This window comes from Hypanus sabinus, chromosome 23, assembly GCF_030144855.1.
Source record: "Hypanus sabinus isolate sHypSab1 chromosome 23, sHypSab1.hap1, whole genome shotgun sequence".
NCBI lineage: Eukaryota > Metazoa > Chordata > Chondrichthyes > Myliobatiformes > Dasyatidae > Hypanus > Hypanus sabinus.
In genome coordinates, this window is record NC_082728.1 from 63,192,126 (window position 1) to 63,213,642 (window position 21,517).

The 21,517-nt window shown below is 42.4% G+C and overlaps 1 protein-coding gene across 1 annotated transcript in view; it reads left to right on the plus strand.

The window, feature by feature from the left end:
• Window positions 1–21,517, plus strand: part of mycbpap (mycbp associated protein) — a 399,570-nt gene that overhangs the window by 164,838 nt on the left and 213,215 nt on the right. The window contains exons 15-16 of the mRNA XM_059949031.1: window positions 2,537–2,661; window positions 6,006–6,118. Coding sequence (XP_059805014.1) covers window positions 2,537–2,661; window positions 6,006–6,118 — 238 coding nt within the window. The remainder of the gene's footprint in view (window positions 1–2,536; window positions 2,662–6,005; window positions 6,119–21,517) is intronic.

A 21,517-nucleotide genomic window follows, 5' to 3' on the forward strand; every position in this document is an offset into this window, starting at 1 on the left:
GACCATCTTCACAGAGAAATGGGTGAAAGGTTCGCTCGTTTGCATGGCACTGACCCAAGTTTAGGTTCCTTCTCAACGTTGAGGAACTGTGTAACAGCGCTGACAGTAATGACCGAAAGAAGTGCGAAAATTTTGGCGAATTGTACAGCTCTGATGTTGATGGACAGCAGCTATATGAAGAAATTTTGGATTGCAGAATGTTGCTATCAAGGCGGGTCAACATGAAAATATCAAGACCTGAAGAGCTTCTTGAATTTATTGTTCAGTATGGAGATGAGAGCATCTTCCCCAATCTTCACATTGCTATTCAGATAATGCTAACCATCGCAGTTTCCATCGCCAGCTGTGAGAGATCATTCAGCAAGTTAAAACTAATACTCTCATATTTGAGAGCCTCCATGGGTCAAGGCAGACTCTGTGATCTTGCTCTGCTGAGTGTAGGAAGAGAAGAAACTGAAAAAACTGACTTTGATCACACAATAGACCAATTTGCATCGGTGAAAGCAAGGAAGGTGCAGTTATAATTTTCATGTAGTGCCATAATTTGTCAATTTAAAGATTAACGAGCTTGACTTGTATTTTTGAGCTGATATTATGGAAAAGTTATCTAAAAGATTGGTGTCAGATGTTTGGACAGGGGTGCAATTTTAGTGCTTGTCATAGGCGCTATTTTCCGTAGATACACCCCCTGCTGGTCAGACCCCACTTGGAGTAAGAACTGTGCTCAGTTCTGGTCGCCTCACTACAGGAAGGATGTGGAAACCATAGAAAGGGTGCAGAGGAGATTTACAAGGATGTTGCCTGGATTGGGGAGTATGCCTTATGAGAATAGGTTGAGTGAATTCAGCCTTTTTTCCTGGGAGCGACAGAGGATGAGAGGTGACCTGATAGAGGTGTATAATATGATGAGAGGCTTCGATTGTGTGGATAGTCAGAGGCTTTTTCCCAGGCCTGAAATGGCTAGCACGAGAGGGCAGTTTTAAGGTGCTTGAAAGTAGGTACAAAGGGGATGTCAGGGGTAAGTTTTTTACTCAAAGTGTGGTGAGTGTGTGGAATGGGCTGCCAGCAACGGTTTTGGAGGAGGATACGACAGGGTCTTTTAAGAGACTCCTGGACAGGTACATGGAGCTTAGAAAAATAGAAGGCTATGGGTAACCCTAGGTAATTTCTGAGGTAAGGACATGTTTGGCACAGCTTTGTGAGCTGAAGGGCCTGTATTGTGCTGTAGGTTTTCTATGTTTCTATGTATTTAATCACTAAAAAACTGTATTGAACAAATCACCGATTGAATGTGCCAAAATTTCCTCCAGGTATAGAAAAGAGTAAACTAAAGAATTGTGTTTGGTGCCAAAAAAGAATAGTTAAAAGTCAGTGCTCACTTAGAATCCCTGTTGTTACAGTCCACGAAGCAAGCCAGAAACCTTGGTGTTCTGATAGACTCCAACTTAAATTTTAACTGCCATGTTAAGACAATTACAAAGTCAGCCTGCTACAATCTTAAAAATATCGCAAGAATTAAAGGGCTTATGTCGCAGCAGATCTAGAAAAACTCATCCATGCATTTATTTTTAGTGGGTTTGACTACTGTAAAGGCGTTTTCACAGGGATCTGTAAAAAATCCCTCAGACAGCTGTAGCTCATTCAGAGTCCTCACTGAGACCATCACTCCCGTTCTCACTGTCCATCGGAGGGTTGACTTTGTCTCAGGCCAAAATACATTTCTGATTTCTTGCTGCATTATGAACCTTCCCGAGCTCTCAGGTCATCTGGGGCAGGTCTGCTTACTGTCCCCAGGGTCAAAACTAAACACGGTGAAACAGCTTTTAGTTACTGTACACTTATGTGGAACAGCCTTCCATATTATTTGAAGTCTGCTCCAACTTTAAGTTCTTTTAAATCAAAGCTTAAAACTTTTTCTTTTCGCTGTAGCTTTTAATTAGAATCTCCTGCACTGTAAATTTTATTTCTTTATTTTTATGTGTGATTTTATTCTCTTTATATTGTCTGAAATTTATGTTTGATTTTTGTATCTTTGAACTGCCTTGTGTTTGAAAAGTGCTATATAAGTAAACTTGAGCACAGATGCCGAAAGGCTGGTGACAATCTCAGTATGTCAAGCTTTCATCCCATTCCCACAACCCTTTACTGTATGCACTCAGTACGTTTGGGTGCAGAGGTGTTGTAAAGACTGGAAGCTGTGTGCATATTTTTTGCAGAGTTTTGCTTTGCATCATGCTCATAGTGTGATACCTAAACTTGCACCCCCTGCTCTTTAATACCCATACTAATGTGACATGGAGAAAGAAAAGTTTTGAAAGAACAATGCAACTCTGACCAAACTGCATCTGTTGTACTCCTGATTTCCTGTCATGTACTTCCTTTGAAGTTATATTGTTAATGATTTACAGGCTAACCCTGTTGCTGCAAGTTCCCTCTACTTTAAATTGGGCAGATTTGACACCAGGTGAACTAGTAGAAGGGTAGAAATTTGCACTGATTTAGAGTTTTGATTATTTGTACTGTGTTTTTATGTCAGGATGTGCTATCATTGCTGGAAGATGAGCATCTGAAAGAGAAGGCCTTGGAACATCTTAACCTGAAGGTGCTGGAGCTCTCCATGGCACCAATCAAAATGCAAGAAGACGATTTTTACAAGACGTTGTAGGTGGCACTCCGTTGCCTTCCATTACATTCTGTTTTCCTTTTTTTGCAATGTTAAGCCTTCAATAGAATTAATATTTATGGAAATAATGAATAGATTAACTTTATTTTGATAAATATTTTTAGTTTGTTTTAATTTTTCAGAGAACCATGACATGAACAATACACATTGGCCAATTTGGTCAGTGCTAGCAAAAAGAAAACTATTTAGACTAACTCACTTCACAGTCTTGGTCCATTGTTCTTTGAGTTAAAATGCTTCTGATATCCAGGTATTCTTAAATATAATGGACATTTCTGCCTTCGCTATTCATTCAGCAGTGAGTTTGAGGCTCCACCTGTCTTCACTTCCCCTGGATTCTCTGTCAGGGATATAGTTTGTTCATCACCAGTTAGTTACAATATGCCAGCTTAAATTCCAATAGACAAAAATGTGTGATTTTGAAATGTAGAGTTAGGACAGACTAATTAATCTTCAGCACCAAAGATGAATCATTGAATGATTCATTATACTTCTATTAACTTATTAAGTTAGCCCTACTCCCCTTCCCTCTCCCCAAATCCTGCAGAACTTTCTTCTGCAAAAGTGTGTTCATGTCACCTTTCAGAATTCAGCAATCTGCTTCCAGCAGCATTCAAGATCGTAGCCTCTCAGCGTCAATTTAAACTGATGTTCCTGGGGTCAGCACGAGCTCTTTTCCACCTTTCCCAAACCCCAGCTGCTCGCAATACTTGCTCAATACAGACATAAATCACAGGCTCTTCAGATCCATAAGCTTACCTCATCATTCATTCAGGTCCTCTCAACTACATTTCCCTAACTTTACTGCATATCCTTGACTCCCCATTTAACAAAAATCTGTTGATTTCTGTCATGACAGTGCTTCCAGACATGCCTAAATTAGCAAAGATCCTCTCCTTCTGGGCCATGCCATATTTTCACAGCTAGGTTACAAGCAGCCACAAGACAAACCTCAAGGTTGTATAAAGTACACATACTTTGATAATAAAATGCACTTTGAACTTTTGAACTTTGAAGCACAGCTACTTCCCTACAACCACCTGGCAAAAGCCAAATCATTACAGTTTAGCAACACTATATAACCATATAACAATCACAGCACGGAAACAGGCCATCTCGGCCGTCCTAGTCCGTGCCGAACTCTTAATCTCACCTAGTCCCACCTACCCGCACTCAGCCCATAACCCTCCACTCCTTTCCTGTCCATATACCTATCCAATTTTACCTTAAACGACACAACTGAACTGGCCTCTACTACTTCTACAGGAAGCTCATTCCACACAGCTATCACTCTCTGAGTAAAGAAATGCCCCCTTGTGTTTCCCTTAAACTTTTGCCCCTTAACTCTCAAATCATGTCCTCTCATTTGAATCTCCCCTACTCTCAATGGAAACAGCCTATTCACGTCAACTTTATCTATCCCTCTCAAAATTTTAAATACCTCGATCAAGTCCCCCCTCAACCTTCTACGCTCCAATGAATAGAGACCTAACTTGTTCAACCTTTCTCTGTAACTTAAGTGCTGAAACCCAGGTAACATCCTAGTAAATCGTCTCTGCTCTCTCTCTAATTTATTGATATCTTTCCTATAATTCGGTGACCAGAACTGTACACAATATTCCAAATTTGGCCTTACCAATGCCTTGTACAATTTTAACATTACATCCCAACTTCTGTACTCAATGCTTTGATTTATAAAGGCCAGCGTTCCAAAAGCCTTCTTCACCACCCTATCTACATGAGACTCCACCTTCAGGGAACTATGCACTGTTATTCCTAGATCTCTCTGTTCCACTGCATTCCTCAATGCCCTACCATTTACCCTGTATGTTCTATTTGGATTATTCTTGCCAAAATGTAGAACCTCACTCTTCTCAGCATTAAACTCCATCTGCCAACGTTCAGCCCATTCTTCTAACTGGCATAAATCTCCCTGCAAGCTTTGCAAAACCACCTCATTATCCACAACACCTCCTACCTTAGTTTCATTGGCATACTTACTAATCCAATTTACCACCCCATCATCCAGATCATTTATGTATATTACAAACAACATTGGGCCCAAAGCAGATCCCTGAGGCACCCCGCTAGTCACCGGCCTCCATCCCGATAAACAATTATCCACCACTACTCTCTGGCATCTCCCATCTAGCCACTGTTGAATCCATTTTATTACTCCAGCATTAATACCTAACGACTGATCCTTCTTAACTAACCTTCCATGTGGAACTATGACCACTTAGTTTAGGGTCTAATTATGTTTTCCTGTAAAATCAGGTATAATTTCTGTTTTTTGGGAATACTGTTTATTTGTTGCTATATGCCTATGATGCTGCTACAAACAAGTTTTTCATGCACCTTTGTACTGGTGCACTCCACTTTGACAATATCAATCTTCTTCCATTTTGATTAGACCTTCCTTCCGTCATAAGATGAGAAATGGGGAGGTTTGCTAATTATTACACAATGCCATTCATAACTGGTCAGCAAATGAAGCAGCTCATACTGTCATGCAGCAAGACCCCATCAGCTTTCAGGCTTGGCCCAACAAGTGGCAGATAGTAACCGTGCTGTAGATAAGCACAATGGTGACGATCTTTAACAAGAGAGAATCTGTGCACCTTCCCTTTGTACTGGCATATCGCCTCCACGTCCCATTGAGAAACAGAATAGTCAGAAAGCAAGAGGATAACTAGGAAGAGTAGGACCACTCAAGGATAATGGAGAGAATATGTGATTGGTGGTGGAGGATGTGAACGAGATCCCAAGTGAGTACTTACTATCAGTATTTGCCAAGGAGAAGGACATGGAGATCAAGGAGATCAGTGTGAAGCATGTGAATATGCCTGGGCATATAGAGATAAAGAAGGAGGTAGTTCTGGGTCTCTTACAAAACATCAATGTGGATAGGCCCACAGGGCTTGATGGGATGTACTCAAGATTATTGAGAGAGGCAAAAGACAAGATTTCTAGGCCTTAACCAAGATCTCTGTGCCATGAGCTGTGGATGGATTTTTGCAAAGTATTCAACAAGGTTCCTCATGGAAGGCTGATCCATAAAATTTGGATTCAGAATTGGCTTGGTCATAGAGGGTAATATTTGATGGGATTTATTCTGTCTGGAGGTCTATGACCAGAGGTCCAACTTGAGCTCTGAACAACTGCAGCCACAACTTAACCAATATATCTTTATGATATTAAAACAATTGTTATTATTGCAAGTTTTTAAAATATTACAGTATACTGATTTGTTTGATGAATGAGTTATATGTTTACAGACTAATGCAAATAAACAGCTTCTCCATTTTTTCTTTTTCTACAGTTACCAACTTTGGCTAGAAGCAGTAGATGGTCTGGTCAGTACCTCAATGCGGCTCAGGGAAATACTGGGCTTGCCTGAAAAGGAGACTGAAACCAGCGTTGTGGATGAAACTGGTAAATTACTTTAACCAAGCTGCTTTCTTATGTATTTGAATACGCATGTTCACATGTTACACACGCAAGTGCATTTGTGCGATTCACCAGCATTCTTCTCTACATCCTGCACTGACTGTAGGATTGCAGCCATTCAGCTTCCTGTGGGATTTCACAAAACATTCACACAATGTTCCTACTGACTGAACCAAATGTCTACAGCCCCCAGGATCTGTCCTGGGACCCCTGCTATTTGTGATTTTTATAATGACCTGGATGTAGAGGTGGAAGGATGGGTGAGTAAGTTTGTGGATGACACGAAGATTGGAGGAGTTGTGGATGGAACTATAGGTGGTCGAAGGTTACAAGAGGATATAGACAGGCTGCAGAGTTGGGCAGAAAAATGGCAGATGGAGTTCAATCCGGACAAGTGTGAGGTGATGCATTTTGCAAGGACAAACCAGAAGACTGAGTACAGGATTAATGGTCTTAAGAGTATGGATGAACAAAGGGACCTTGGGGTTCAAATCCATACATCCCTCAAGGTCACTGCACAAGTTGATAGGGTAGTTAAGAAGGCCTATGGGATGCTAGGCTTCATTAACAGAGGGATTGAGTTCAAGAGTAGAGAGGTCATGTTGCAACTCTACAAATCTCTGGTGAGACTGCACTTACAGTATTGTGTTCAATTCTGGTCACCTCATTATAGGAAGGATGTGGAAGCTATGGAGAGGGTGCAGAGGAGATTTACCAGGATGTTGCCTGGTTTGGAGAGCAAGTCATATGAAGCAAGGTTAGCAGAGCTGGAACTTTTCTCTTTGGAGCGTAGAAGAATGAGAGGGAACTTGATAGAGGTCTACAAGATTATGAGAGGCATAGATAGGGTGGATAGTCAGTACCTGTTTCCCAGGACACCAATTGCAAACACCAGAGGGCATATGTACAAAATTAAGGGAGGGAAGTTTAGGGGAGACATCAGGGGTAAGTTTTTTTACACAGAGGGTTGTGAGTGCCTGGAATGACTTGCCAGGGATGGTGGTGGAGGCTAAAATAGGGGTATTTAAGAGCCTCTTGGACAAGCACATGGATGAAAGAAAAATGGAGGGTTATGGGGTAGTGTGGGTTTAGTACTTTTTTTTAAGGATTATATGGGTTGGCACAACATGGAGGGCTGAAGGGCCTGTACTGTGCTGTAGTGTTCTATGGTTCTATTACTGCTCTGTGACGGAACACTAGACTTCCACTTTGGCTTGTGTCTTTGATTGTCTAACATTTAGATGAAGTCTGGAGAACTGTTTTATTTCTGATAATTTGCCGTTGAGTGCTGCAGCCGCATTAGGGTTGGTACAACGCTGTTACAGTTCAGTTCCAGTGTCCTCTGTAAAGAGTCTGTATGTCCTCCCCATGGAATGCATAGCTTTTCTTGGGATGCTCCATTTTCCTCCCACCAACAGTCCAAAGACATACTGGTTAGTAGGTTAATTGATCATTGTAAGTGATTAGTCTAGAGTTGAAGTGGGGGTTGCTAGGTGATGCGGTTCGAGGCACAGAGAGGTTATTTCCCCTGTCTGAAGAATTGAGATCATGCTGCTGTCTGTGTCAGAGGAGTCATTGCACAAAGGAAAGGTGCAATCTAACTGAGTGATCAGCATAGTTGCTTTTCTTGTGATAGCAAGGCCCACTTGGACATTACTAATGTGGAATGCTGCAAGTCTGATTCACTGATTCAGTGGCGTGCATGGTGGTGAGGATGAGACTTCAAGGCGCTATGTTGCCTGCTTACAACCGCTCAAGAGAGGCTCCGGAGGCAATGTGGTGCAGCGTCCAAGCTGCAGTTGGTACTGCCCCCCAATGTTTGCTTGGCAGAAGACGAGCTGTATTGTGTTTGACTGTAGATATCTGTAACATTTATGGACTTTGGAATTTGGACTATATTTTTCTTGTGTGACTGTATTTTACTGATATGTGCTCAATGTGCTTTGTGTAGCGTGTGTGTGTTGGTACCGTGTTTTCCCTCTTGGCCCCAGAGTAACACAGTTTCATTTGGCTGTTCATGTACAGTTGAATGGCATTAAACTTAAACTTGATGCATAGTGTGATCTTGGCATCTTGCCATTAGGAGACAGTTAACTGCTGCGGTTTTAGAGGATAGCATGTAACATGACTACAAAGTGCCACTAACAATACAGACCTGATTTCAAATAAAAAGAAGAGTACAGTAATACAGGGTGGAGGCACAGATGAATGGCTGCGTGTGGCATGGTGGACAAAGACAGGATGATGTTACTTAAAAACACATAATATTGACCCATTCTATCCCTGGGAGATGCAAGAACAACAGGAATGAGGCTTAAATAAAACTAGAGGAGTTCTTTTTCTCTTTTATGCAATTCCATAATGCAGGAACTTTCTACATTCATATTTTAAAAGTACCTGACATGTTTGACTAAGAATAAATCTGATTGATGAATTAATGGGATAGCTTCTAACATTGGCGGCACCAGAGGTTTTTCCTTGCTGGTGCTACAGTGGGGCTGAATTATTCAGTGATGGTGCTAAGGGTTGTACTGTATGGTAATATGTATTTGCAAGGCCAGATGCGTGGCGATCAAAAGTCAGTTTCAAGCATTATGTGCCGACTATAAATCCCTCTGTTGATTCACAAGCAACAGCAATTGATAGATCTAATATAGAAGTGAACTGTGACCATGTCAACAGCATCGCAGACAACCCGGGCTAGAGAGAGCATAACCAACCATCCCACAGTGCACAACATGAATCACGCACCAATCCCGCAATCAGCGTCAAATGCGTGCTTTTCAACTGACGAGCACAACACTAACCCACAATGTCCACTGCTATCCGCATTACACAGACAGACAATGCCAAAAGGTACATTGTTATTAAACTCATATAAAGCAAACAACAGATGCAAGGCTTTACCAGGAGTTGGACAAATCATACTCTGACCTCACCTAATTCAGCTACTGAATTTAAAACAAAGATCAACAGAATCACCGCTTGGAAGTCTAAGCAAAACCAGTAGGCTTAATAGCAGTAAATGTAATATAATACTCACGATTTTCTTGGACAATCTGTGCATGTCCTTTATCAAGCATATTTCCCAATCTTGAACCATCTTGTTTCCTCAATCTGAACTCGGCCCATGCCTCCATAGCAAACTTATGAGCTGCACTTACATGGTGGGTTTTGAAAGCTGTTGTAGCGTTCCGCCAGTTGCGGTAACCGGTGACAGTGAAGGTGGACTCAGAATGGAACCCATGTCCTCCACACAGGAAATACCTGCATGCGAAACAGAACATATTGTCTTTTGTGATCGAATATTCCAGCCAGGAGTACAGGTCAAACCAGTCACGAATAAAACTCCTTTGCCGATTGCCAAACTGTTGCAAAGGGTACTGTTCAATGCTGGCCGACGGGGTCCTTCCTCAGGCTGCTGGCTAACGTCGCTAACAGTATTCCCACTAGCACTAAGAGCAGCTTCATCCATGTTCTCTTCCGAATCCCACTCCATTTCTTGTTCCTCTACTTCACCCTCACACTCCTTCGATGAACTGCTGTCATCCTCATCCCCACTTGCTTCTTTCTGCATGTCACTTTCAATTAGACAGGCTCAGGCTGAGACACCACTGATTCCTCTGGATGAGGTCATTTTCTCACTAAAAATCGATCCATTTTTCACACCAGCCTAAATTATGTACGTGCCAGGCCCACACTAGCTTTTAAAAGTGCAGTGTGTGTGTGGCATCCGTTAGTCTCGCGAGACCGTGGATCCTGCACAATGTATGTATGCTATCAATCTCGCGTAGTGAGTGACATCACCACCTTCAGTGATCTTAGATCAGCTTAACGGATCTGAGTGAGGACAGCGAGACAGTGACAGCGAACAAGTAAGCAGAAGTGGAGAGTGGATCTGACCTCAGATCTCACAGAGTTTATAACTTTATTGCTGCGTGGGTGCTATGGTAGTTGCTTCACTAGATCAAGGGAGATCCAGTGGGATGTAGTGTACATCGATTTTCAGAAGGCACTTGATAAGGTCCCACATAGAAGATTGGTGGGTAAAATCAAAGCTCATGGCATCGGGGGGAAGACATTGACATGGATAGAAAACTGGTTGGCAGATAGAAAGCAAAGGGTAGCTAGCGGTGAATGGGTGTTTCTCGGAATGGCAGGTGGTGACTAGTGGGGTGCCACAGGGCTCGGTATTGGGACCACAGCTGTTTATGATTTACATCAACAATTTAGATGAAGGCATTGAGAATAACATCAGCAAGTTTGCTGATGATACTAAGCTGGGTGGCAGTGTGACATGTGATGAGGATGTTAGGAGAATTCAGGGTGACTTGGATAGGCTGTGTGAGTGGGCAGATGCTTGGCAGATGACGTTTAATGTGAATAAGTGTGAGGTTATCCACTTTGGGAGTAAGAACAGGAAGGCAGATTATTATCTGAACGGTTTAGAGTTAGGTAAGGGAGAAATACAAAGAGATCTAGGAGTCCTTGTTCATCAGTCACTGAAGGTGAATGAGCAAGTGCAGCAGGCAGTGAAGAAGGCTACTGGAATGTTGGCCTTTATTACAAAGGGAATTGAGTTCAAGAGCAAGGAAATCCTTTTGCATTTGTACAGGGCCCTGGTGAGACCACACCTGGAGTATTGTGTACAGTTTTGGTCTCCAGGGTTAAGGAAGGACATCCTGGCTGTAGAGGAAGTGCAGCGTAGGTTCACGAGGTTAATTCCTGGGATGTCGGACTGTCTTACGCAGAGAGGTTAGAGAGACTGGGCTTGTACACACTGGAATTAAGGAGATTGAGAGGGGATCTGATTGCAACATATAAGATTATTAAGGGATTGGACAAGATAGAGGCAGGAAATATGTTCCAAATGCTCGGAGTCTAGTACCAGAGGGCATGGTTTGAGAATAAGGGGTAGGTCATTTAGGACAGAGTTAAGGAAAAACTTCTTCTCCCAGAGAGTGGTGGGGGTCTGGAATGCACTGCCTGAGAAGGCAGTGGAGGCCAATTCTCTGGATGCTTTCAAGAAGGAGCTAGATAGGTATCTTATGGAAAGGGGAATCAAGGGATATGGGGACAAGGCAGGAACCAGGTATTGATAGTAGATGATCAGCCATGATCTCAGAATGGCGGTGCAGGCTCGAAGGGCCAAATGGTCTACTTCTGCACCTATTGTCTATTGTCTATCAACTGGAGAAACAAGCTGTATACAGAGAAAGCAGCTGCAATTTGTATGTCAAATTTCAGTTAATTTCTTGGTGGTGCTATAGCACCAGCTCAGTGCCGCCACTGGCATCTAACATGCAAGACTGGGAGCCCGGTCGGTCACTGCTTTGCCATGATCCTTCACTTATTCACCTTTAAAAATCTAGCTCCATCTAGTGTTGAGAGTGACCATGGTACTTTTAGAAAGTTTGTTAAGCAGAAACACAGATAGGTTGTCGTAGAAACATTAACAGTCTTAATTTATTATCAACCTTCTGTTCTGGATGTCCACTGGAGGTGATGGGTGGAATTTACCATCAATCTGCCAGACAGTCATCAAAAGAAAAAGCACTTTCCCATAAGATGGGGGCACGATTGGGCGGAGCAGTTTCTCCCTTGTGAACCAAAGATGGTTTTGTCTTTTTTAAACCTTTTTAACGATTGCAAAACAATGCTAGACATTAAGAATTTCAAGTATGGCAGATCAATGCCATCAGCGAGCTGGACATTGGCAGAGGAGCAGGACTTGATGCAGACCGTGTTGCTGCATCAGAGTCAGTGTGCAAAGACCACGTACGTTCTAACAACAAGCGATTGTCTTGATTGTTTCTCTTGCAATTGTAAAACCCTGTTGGACGTTAGTAACATAAAATACTGCAAGTCCATTTCCCTTGTTGATTGAGAGACAGATGGTGGGGCAGCTGCACGGCCTTGGTTGTCGTGAGGACTAGTCCTCCAGCTGTGAGCAGTCCAGCAGAGGAATCACCGGAGCAGGAGTAGCACAACATCCATGCTGGGTTGGGGGCTGAGCCCTCGAGTCAGTGCTGCCTCTAGTGTTTGTTCAGTTGGATTGCATGTGTTGGTCTGTCAGTCTGTGAACTGCTGAGGACAACTTGTTCTTGCCATCTACCATTAATTTACTCAGAGACTCGGGCTATATGTTTTTTGTGTGACTGTATGTTTACTTGCTATCTTGTGCTGTGTGTGACTGTTAGTAATGTGTTTTTCACCTTGGCCCCGGAGGAACACTGTTTCCTTTGACTGTATTTATGGATATTTATGAATGGTTGAATGATAACTGAATGAACTTCAAGTGCAAAAATATCACCGAAGGACAAAAATCACATTACTAAAATAAGTCATGGCAATGGAGGGTTGTGGGCCGTGACAGGAGTGCATTTAACAATTGCATAGTACTTGGGGCACCAAAGTAGCCTGTTTGACTCACTATCTTCATTCTAAGGTTGAGGGGGGACTTGATAGAGGTATTTAAAATTATGAGGGGGATAGATAGAGTTGACGTGGATAGGCTTTATCCATTGAGAGTAGGGGAGATTCAAACAAGAGGACAAGAGTTGAGAGTTCGGGGGCAAAAGTTTAAGGGTAACATGAGGGGGAAATTAGCTATGTGGAACGAGCTTCCAGTAGAAGTGGTAGAGGCAGGTTCGGTATCGTCATTTAAAGTAAAATTGGATAGGAAAGGAATGGAGGGTTATGGGCTGAGTGCGGGTCAGTGGGACGAGGTGAGAATAAGTGTTCAGCATGGACTAGAAGGGCCAAGATGGCCTGTTTCCGTGCTGTAATGGTTATATGGTTAACCCTACAACAGTGTTTCATCTCACTAATTAATGACTCCAGCTTCCATATAAATATATCAACACTCTGCTTTAACCACTTCCTATGATACGGAGTTTCACGTTCATTATGTCAAGGTATTTACCCTGAACTGTCATGGATTTCTGGCTCTTCCTTACAAATGGAAATATCTTCTCTATTTCTACAATTTTAAAACCATCTATTAGGTCCACACTTCATCCTCCGTTTTCAATCAAGTTTCTTGATAGATCTAACCTCTCTGTTCTAGGTCAGTGTTATCACTGTTAACAGGACAAATGTTATAGTGGTATTATCAATACAACTAAATACTGGTTATAAAACACTTGGATATAACCTCAACTCATTAAAGGCACTATTTAAAAATACCTCTGGTTCTCGAGATATGAACTTTGCATAACACTCCAAATATGGATGGGATATGAATCATTCTAATTTAGTAAAGAATTGGTATGGAAGGTGGTACAAGTTAATATCAAATCTGGTATTAATAATAGAAAGACAAAATTATGTCTTTTATGAGATCAGCTATTAATACGTTAGGTGGAGCTTGGGACAGTGCATTTTCTACCTTCCCACAGCAACATGTTTCACGCTGATTATTCAGAATTAATAGGATGGACAGGTGAAAAAGACACCAGAATGGTCTGTTGCCTCCCAGGTGCTGGGGTCAAGAGTGGCTCAGACCGGCTGCAGAATATTTTCAAGACGGAGAGTATGCAGTCAAAGGTTGTAGTGCACATTGGCACAAATGACAGGTAGGAAAGGGGAAGAGGCCCTACACAGTGAGTATAGGGAGTTAGAAAAGAAGCTGAAGAATAGGACTTCCAAGGTAGCAATCTCTAGATGCCACGTGGTAATCAGGGAAGGAATAGGAGAATAGTACAGATGATCAAGTGGCTGAGGAACTGCTGCCGGGAGTCATAGAAAACTGCAGGATAGGATCAGGCCCTTCAGCCTATTTAGTCATTAATCTGCCTGGTCCCATCGACCTGCACCCAGACCATTGCCCTCAATACCCCTCTCATCCATCTACTTATCCAAATTTCTCTTAAATGTTGAAATCAACCCTACATCCACCACTTGGGCTAGGAGCTCATTCCACAATCTCATTACCCTTTCAGTGAAGACATTCCCTTCATATTCGCCTTAAACATTTCATTTTTCACCCTAAACAGTCTCACCCAGCCTCAGTGCCTGCTTGCATTAACCCTATCTATACCCCTCATAATTTTGTGCACCTCCCCTCAATCTTTTACATTCCAAGGAATGAAGTCCTAACCTATTCAGCCTTTCCGTATAGCTCAGGTCGCCAAGTCCCGGCAACATCTCTGCACTCTTTCAATCTAATTGACATCTTTCCTGTAGATAGGTGACCAAAACTGGACAAGATACTCCAAATCAGGCCTCACCAAGTCTTATACAATTTTGACATTACATCCCAATTCTTGTACTCAGTATTTTGATTTATGAAGGTCAATGTGCCAAAAGCTTTCTTTACAAACTTGTCTAACTGTGACACTCCTTTCAAGGACTTAGGGATCTGAATTGCCAGATCCCTCTTGCTGTCTGTGTAAGACCTACCTTGGTTGGTCCTCCCAAAGTGTAACACCTCACACTTGTCTGCATTAAGTTCCATCTGCCATTTTCCAGCCCAGGTCCCACTGCAAGCCATGATAGTCTTCCTCGCTGTCCAATACTCCCCCAATCTTGGTGTTATCTGCAAAGTTGCTGATCCATTTTAACACATGACTATCCAGATTGTTAATATAGATAACAAACAACAATGGACCCAGCACTGATCCCTGCAGCAACTACTAGTCAAACAGGCAACGATCTATTCCCACTCTCCGGCTTCTCCTGCAAAGCCAATGTCTAATCCAATGTACTACCTCAACTTGAACTCCAAGCAACTGAACCTTCCCACACAGGACCACGTTAAAGGCCTTGCTAAAGTAGACACCATCCACTACCTCGCCTTCAACTTTCTTGGTAACTTTCTCGAAAAACTCTATAAGATTGGTTTAGATATGACCTCCCATGCATAAGACCATATTGACTATTCCTAATCAGTCCCTGACTGTCCAAGTACTTACACAGTATAACCAGTCCCTTAGAATACCTTCTAATAACCTGAAACCCCCTGGGTCACCTCAGGCTCGCTCAGCTCGTTCTCGTCTAGGGGGAGCAGCCTTCGGCCCCGCCAAACTGGGTAATCAGCTGGTGTGGATGCTGTGTGATGTCCCCGCCTCGCCCAAAAACAGACAGTACACCATAAGCGATTAAATGAGTACAATTTATAAAGGTTACTATAACTAAGTGATTAATAAGTATACAGTATATATGAAGAGAAAAAATAAAGAAAAGGCACCAAACTTATCAAAGTCCAAACCACTTCGTGCACAACCTTTGGAGCTCAATTACTGAAGTCTTCTGGCCACCGTTCGATCCCCTCCGAACTCCTCGACTCGCAGCTCAGGACCCTCCGAGTGGTCAACCAAGCACATCTAGCTTCATCCCCCCTCCTCGGAGTACCTCCTGGCCTCGGACCCCCGCTTGGGGTCCATTCCTCGCCCAGCTTACAGCATTGCGTCCTCTCTCTCGACCCCCTCACGCCGATCTGCCCAAAAGCCCGTCAACAACCGCTTACAGACTCAGAAGAAAGAACATTAATCCCCATTTGGTTTACAAAGGAATACCATTCTCCCAGCACTCTCTCGCAACAAAGGAGCATTCCTGCTAGTTAACAAAACAAAGAAGCCCTTTTGATTACATACACAGTAACAAAGATAATAACCTTTCATTACAGATGTCAGATTTACTGGCCTATAATTTCCTGGTTTAATTTTAGAGCCTTTCTTAAACAATAGGACATTAGTTATCCTCCAATGCCTCACCCATGGCTAATGATGTTTTAAATATCTCTGCTAAGGCCCCTGCAATTTCTGCATCAGCCTCCCACAGGGTCCAAGATAATACCTTGTCAAGTCCTTGGTTCTTACCCACCCTAATTTGCCTCAAGGCAGAAAACACCTTCTCCTCTGTAATCTGCCTAGGCTCACTGCTGCTTTGCCTCACTTCTACAGACTCTTGCAGATTCAAAAAATCCATTTAAGATCTCCCCGTTTTTTCAGCTCCATGCATAGATTACCACTCCGATCTTCCAGAGAGCCAATTTTGGCCCTCACTATCCTTTTGCTCTTAATATATTATGGAAGCCCTTAACATCCTCCAAAAACCTCAAGACAATAAGATATTGGAGCAGAATTAGGCCATTCAGTTCATCAGGTCTGCTCTGCCATTCCATCATTATCTTTCTCAACCCCATTCTCCTGCTTTCTCCCCATAACCTATGTTCCCTCTAAGCTGTGTGTGTGTGCATACAACCAGTGCACAAAGGAAATTAGTGTGCACACAAAAGGTTAGTTACCTAAAATAATGTAGTAATTAATAATTATACTTATTGAAAATAATCTTTTAGTTAAATATTGCTGTTAACTAGTTAGTCGGTTCTTCAAATACCACAATGCACGTCACTAATTTACATCCCCTCACCTTTCCTGTTCCGGTTTGTACAGCTGCATCACGACAACAGCCATCTTTGGCAGACAGTGTTCATATCATAAAGTTAAAGTTTTGCTAAGCCAACAACGTGAAGAAAACATCACAGTAGATACAAATTCACTGTTGACTTTTGTAAATAGTCATTGTGTTCATTTAGAAGAAAAGTTTCCTGAAGATGAGGTACAAGAATGGTCAGCTTTTGATTTCTCCGCAATTGCAGATTGTGACTTCACATTTGGGGATGAACAAGTTAATGCCTTATGTCTAAAATATCATGATTTTCTAGCTGGAAATACTGTACTAGTTAGACACTTTAATGATTTCAAATTTTCCCTGCAAGGAAAAATTAAATCCAAACTGATTTCAAACTTTGCTCAAATGGTGGCATTTGTACTTCAAAACGAACAGTTTTGCAACCTTGCACAGTTGATGGGCATTGGGGGAACCTTTCTTGCGACTTGTGCGGATTGTGAGCGAAGTTCTAGCCTAATGAATCAACTCAAAAAAAAGCTGAGAAACCGTTTGGGTCAGGGGTCGGCAACCTTTACCACTGAAAGAGCCATTTGGACCCGTTTCCCACAGAAAAGAAAACACTGGGAGCCACAAAACCCGTTTGACATTTAAAATAAAATAACACTGCATACAACGTTTTTTTTGCCTTTATGCTATGTATAAACAAACAATAATGTGTTGCATTTATGAAATCGATGAACTCCTGCAGAGAAAACAAAATTACATTACTGCATGCAACAAAAACATTTTGAACTCCGAAAAAAAGACGTTGGGTTGAAGGTTACTTTTAAGTAAAATACTCAATGTCTATTTGAGTCCTTCTTGTATTTATGAAAAATGCCGAACGTAAATTGTCCACCAGCAGCAAACCAAAAATAACGTCAGCCAGCTGTCAGCCTGAAAAATAAAAGGACTATTTCACTGAACAATGAAAAAATATGAATATATGTAAAATAATAGGCAATTAAAATATTTATCATACTTGGTTAATGGGATTTCTGCTCCTGGACCTCAGTGCACAGCGTCTGCACATTAGGGCTGTATGACGTCACCTTCATCTTTGTGCGCGATGTTTGTTTTTAATAAAGTTCATGTTGGAGAACACCTGCTCAAATACATATGTGGGTCCAAAGATCGACAGGACTCCAAGCGCATACTTTTTAATGTTTACATAAATGTCGGGGATAGCATTCCATGTTTCAAACACAAGTTTGTCCAGTTTGGGGAGGTTTTCAATATCACTCCATTTGTGATTCTGAGCAAGAACGGCCTTCTGACGGGCAACATCTTCAAGGTCTGCTGTCAAGCGTCTAAACTTGGACACCCATATGTCTTTGTCGGCTATGTCAGCCAGTTCCATCTCAAGATCAGGTTGACTCACACCTGCCAATGCAGTCGTATTCAGTAGAGATGGATCGATGCTTAGGGGAGTGACCGGGAAGGATAATGTGTTTTTTTACCTCTCTGAACTCACAGAAGCGTTTCCCAAATGATGTTTGCATTGCGATGATTGCAGAATGTAAATACTCTGAATTTATCATGTCGTGAGCTTGTTTGAACTCTCTCAAATTGGGGAAGTGAGACAATGTGCCTTTCTGCAAATCTCTGGCAAGCACTGTCAACTTGCGCTCGAATGCCAAAACATCCTCCAACATGTGCAGGGCTGTGCGTCCTTTCCCCTGAAGAGCTGTTTTCAGTGTGTTCAGGTGCGCTGTCATGTCTACCATGAAGTGTAGCTTTTACAGGCACTCTGGCTGTTCCAGCTCAGGAAAGGTGAGCCCTTTGCTGCCCAGGAAAGTTTTCACTTCTTCCAGACACGCGACACAGTGTTTCAGCACCTCCCCTCTTGACAGCCACCGGACTTTGTTATGCAGCAGGAGATCAGAATATGCGCTTTCCAGCTCGTCCAGTAACAAACGGAATTGACGGTGATTTAAACTTTTTGCCATTATTTTATTGACAATCTGAATGACAACATCCATTACTTCTGTGCATTCCGGAGGAAATGTTTGAGCGCACAGTGCCTCTTGGTGCAAGATGCAGTGAAAAGTCAGCAGCTTTCTGTCCAGCGACTTCTGCAGTAAAGCCACAAATCCCTTGTGCGCTCCTGTCATACTTGGTGCCCCATCAGTAGCTACTGACACCAGGTGGGTAGTCTTTATTACTTTGGTTCTTAAACAATTCAAGACCACCTCACAGATGTCCCCCCCCCCGTGTTTGGCCTTTTAGAGGTATCAACTCAATCATTTCTTCCTGTGGCCCGGCAGAGTTTACATACTGGCAGAACAGCGCTATTTGTTCAATATCACCTTTGTCTTTAGACTCGTCACAGGCAATCGAGTAGGCCACAGCTGAATTGATGTCTTTAATTTACTGTCTTGTGATGTCTTCTGCCATTTTTATGGTTCCGTCTTTGACAGTCTTTGCAGAGAGGGGCATATCCCTGATTTTCTGCACAATTTCACTCTTGTTTTTAAAGTCTGTGAATAGATGTTCTGAAATCTTAATGAAAGATTCTTTTATATATTCACCATCTGTAAACTGCTTCCCGTGCCTGACTATTTCCTGAGTGGCAACAAAACTAGCATATGTAGTTGATTTTCCAGACTTCATCCACTTCTTGAAATGATTTTTGCTCAGATCAACCTTCCGCATCAGTTCCGAAACGGCTTTTTTTCTCTCATCTCCATCCGGATATTTTTGAGCAAAGGCTGCGTGTTTATTCTGGAAATGTCTTGCGACTTTTGACTTTTTGTTGTTTGCTAGTTTCTCGTTGCATATGAAGCATACCGGTAAACCAGTCTCGTCAGCAGTGAAAGCAAATGAATCTGTCCACGTTTCATTAAACATTCTGTTTTCTTCAGTCACTTTTCTTTTTTTAGAATTCTCCATAGTTAGCCGACCTTGGATCGAAAAATTAAAGAAATCGCGCACTGGCGGGAGTCAGGCATTGGCAGTGGAGATGTATATTAATAGCGACAAAAAACACGTTTTATTTAGATTGTACAAGATCACCTTAATCTTCAAATTTAGAATTACATTTCAAAAACTAACAAACCAACATAAAATACATTTTAATTAAATACTCATCATTTATTTTCCAAAGCCACAGGGAGCCGCAGCACAGAGATGAAAGAGGCGCATGCGGCTCCGGAGCCGCGGGTTGCCGACCCCTGGTTTGGGTGAATGTCATTTGGACATGTTAATGAGAATCAATGAGTCTAGATAGAGTTTACACAGAATGGGTAAATGCCAAAGACAGGAGAGAGAAAAAATAACTGAGAGACTTAAATATGTATGTTATTTTGTTGTTACTCTGTGCAGTTTTATGTCATATATTTTGAAAACCTACATAAACTGTGCCACATGTGCATTCAGTGCGCACATACTTTTGTCACAGGAAAAAAAATTTAACAATGTAAGATTTTTGCGCACACTGACTACTGAAAATTAGAGGGAATATTGCCCATAACCTTTGATGCACTGATTAAGAACTTATCAACCTCCACCTTAAATATACCATCTGCCTTGGCTTGCACAGCCATCTGTGGCAATGACTTACACAGATTCACCACCCTCTAGCGAAAGAAATCTTTCCTCATCACTGTTCTAAATGGACGTCCCTCAATTCTGAGGCTGTGCCCTCTGGTCCTAGACATCTCATATTATAGGAAACATCCTCTCCATATCCACTCCCTCTGGGTTTCAGTGATCCCCCCCTCCCCTTGGTCTTCTAAACTCCAGCAAGTACAGGCCCAGAGGCATCATATATTAACCCTTTCATTCCTTGGACTTCGCCAATGCCAGCACAACCAAAGACATACTAGGTAGGTTAATTATTCATTTTAAATTCTCCCATGATTAAGTTTGGGCTAATCAGGTTTGTGGTTTGGAGTTGTGGTTTGGAGGCCGGAAGTGTCTACTCCAGGCTGTATCACTGAATAAAATATATATTTTTTTAAATTCTTACATACGGGGCACATAACTGCTCCCAGAGCTCCAAGTGTGCTCTGACCAATGCCTCAGCATTGCATCCTTGCTTTTGTATTCTAGTCCTCTCAAAGTTAGTGCTTTCATTGAATTTGCCTTCCTTATCACTGATTCAGCCTGCAAGTTAACCTTTAGGGAATCCTGCACAAGGTCTCCCAAATCCCTTTGAATCTCTGATTTTAGAATTTTTTCCCATTTGGAAAATACTCCATGCCTATATTTCTTTTGCCAAAGTGCATCACCATGCTCTTCCCCACAGTATACTGCATCTGCCACTTCTTTGCCCATTCCCCAATCTGCCTAATTCCTTCTGCAAGCTCTCTGCTTCCTCAGCACCATCTGTCCTTCCACCTATCATCTGCACTCATGACCACAAAGCCAGTAGTTTCTTCATCCATAACATTGACATGTGATGAAAAGAAGTGGACCAGACCCTGTGGCACACCACTGGGAACTGGCTGCCAATCAGAAAAGGCCCCATTTTTTGCCTCCTGCCAGTCAGCCAATTTTTTATCCACACTTCACATGCTCTGGATCTTTTCAATGATTTCAGGTTCCTTGGCCCACATCATCTTATTTTCACTATCAATGTACGGTCCCCATACACCTCCATCCCTCACCAGGAAGGCCTCAAAGCTCTCCGTTTCTTTCCGGCCCAACCAGTTCCCCTCCACCACCACTCTACTCCATCTAGTGGAACTTCTCACTCTTAATAATTTCTCCTTTGGCTCCTCCCACTTCCTTCAAAGAAAAGGGGTAGCCACAGGCACTCACATGGGTCCCAGCTATACCCATGCTGTATGTGGAACAGTCTATGTTCCAAGCCTTCACTGGTGACCATCTCGCACTCTTCCTATGCTGTATCGATGACTGCATTGCTGCTGCTTCCTGCACCGGTGCTGAACTCGTCGATTTCATCCACTTTGCCTCCAACTTCCACCCTGCCCTCAAATTTATCTGGTCCATTTCGGACACTTCCCTTCCCTTTCTCAATCTTAC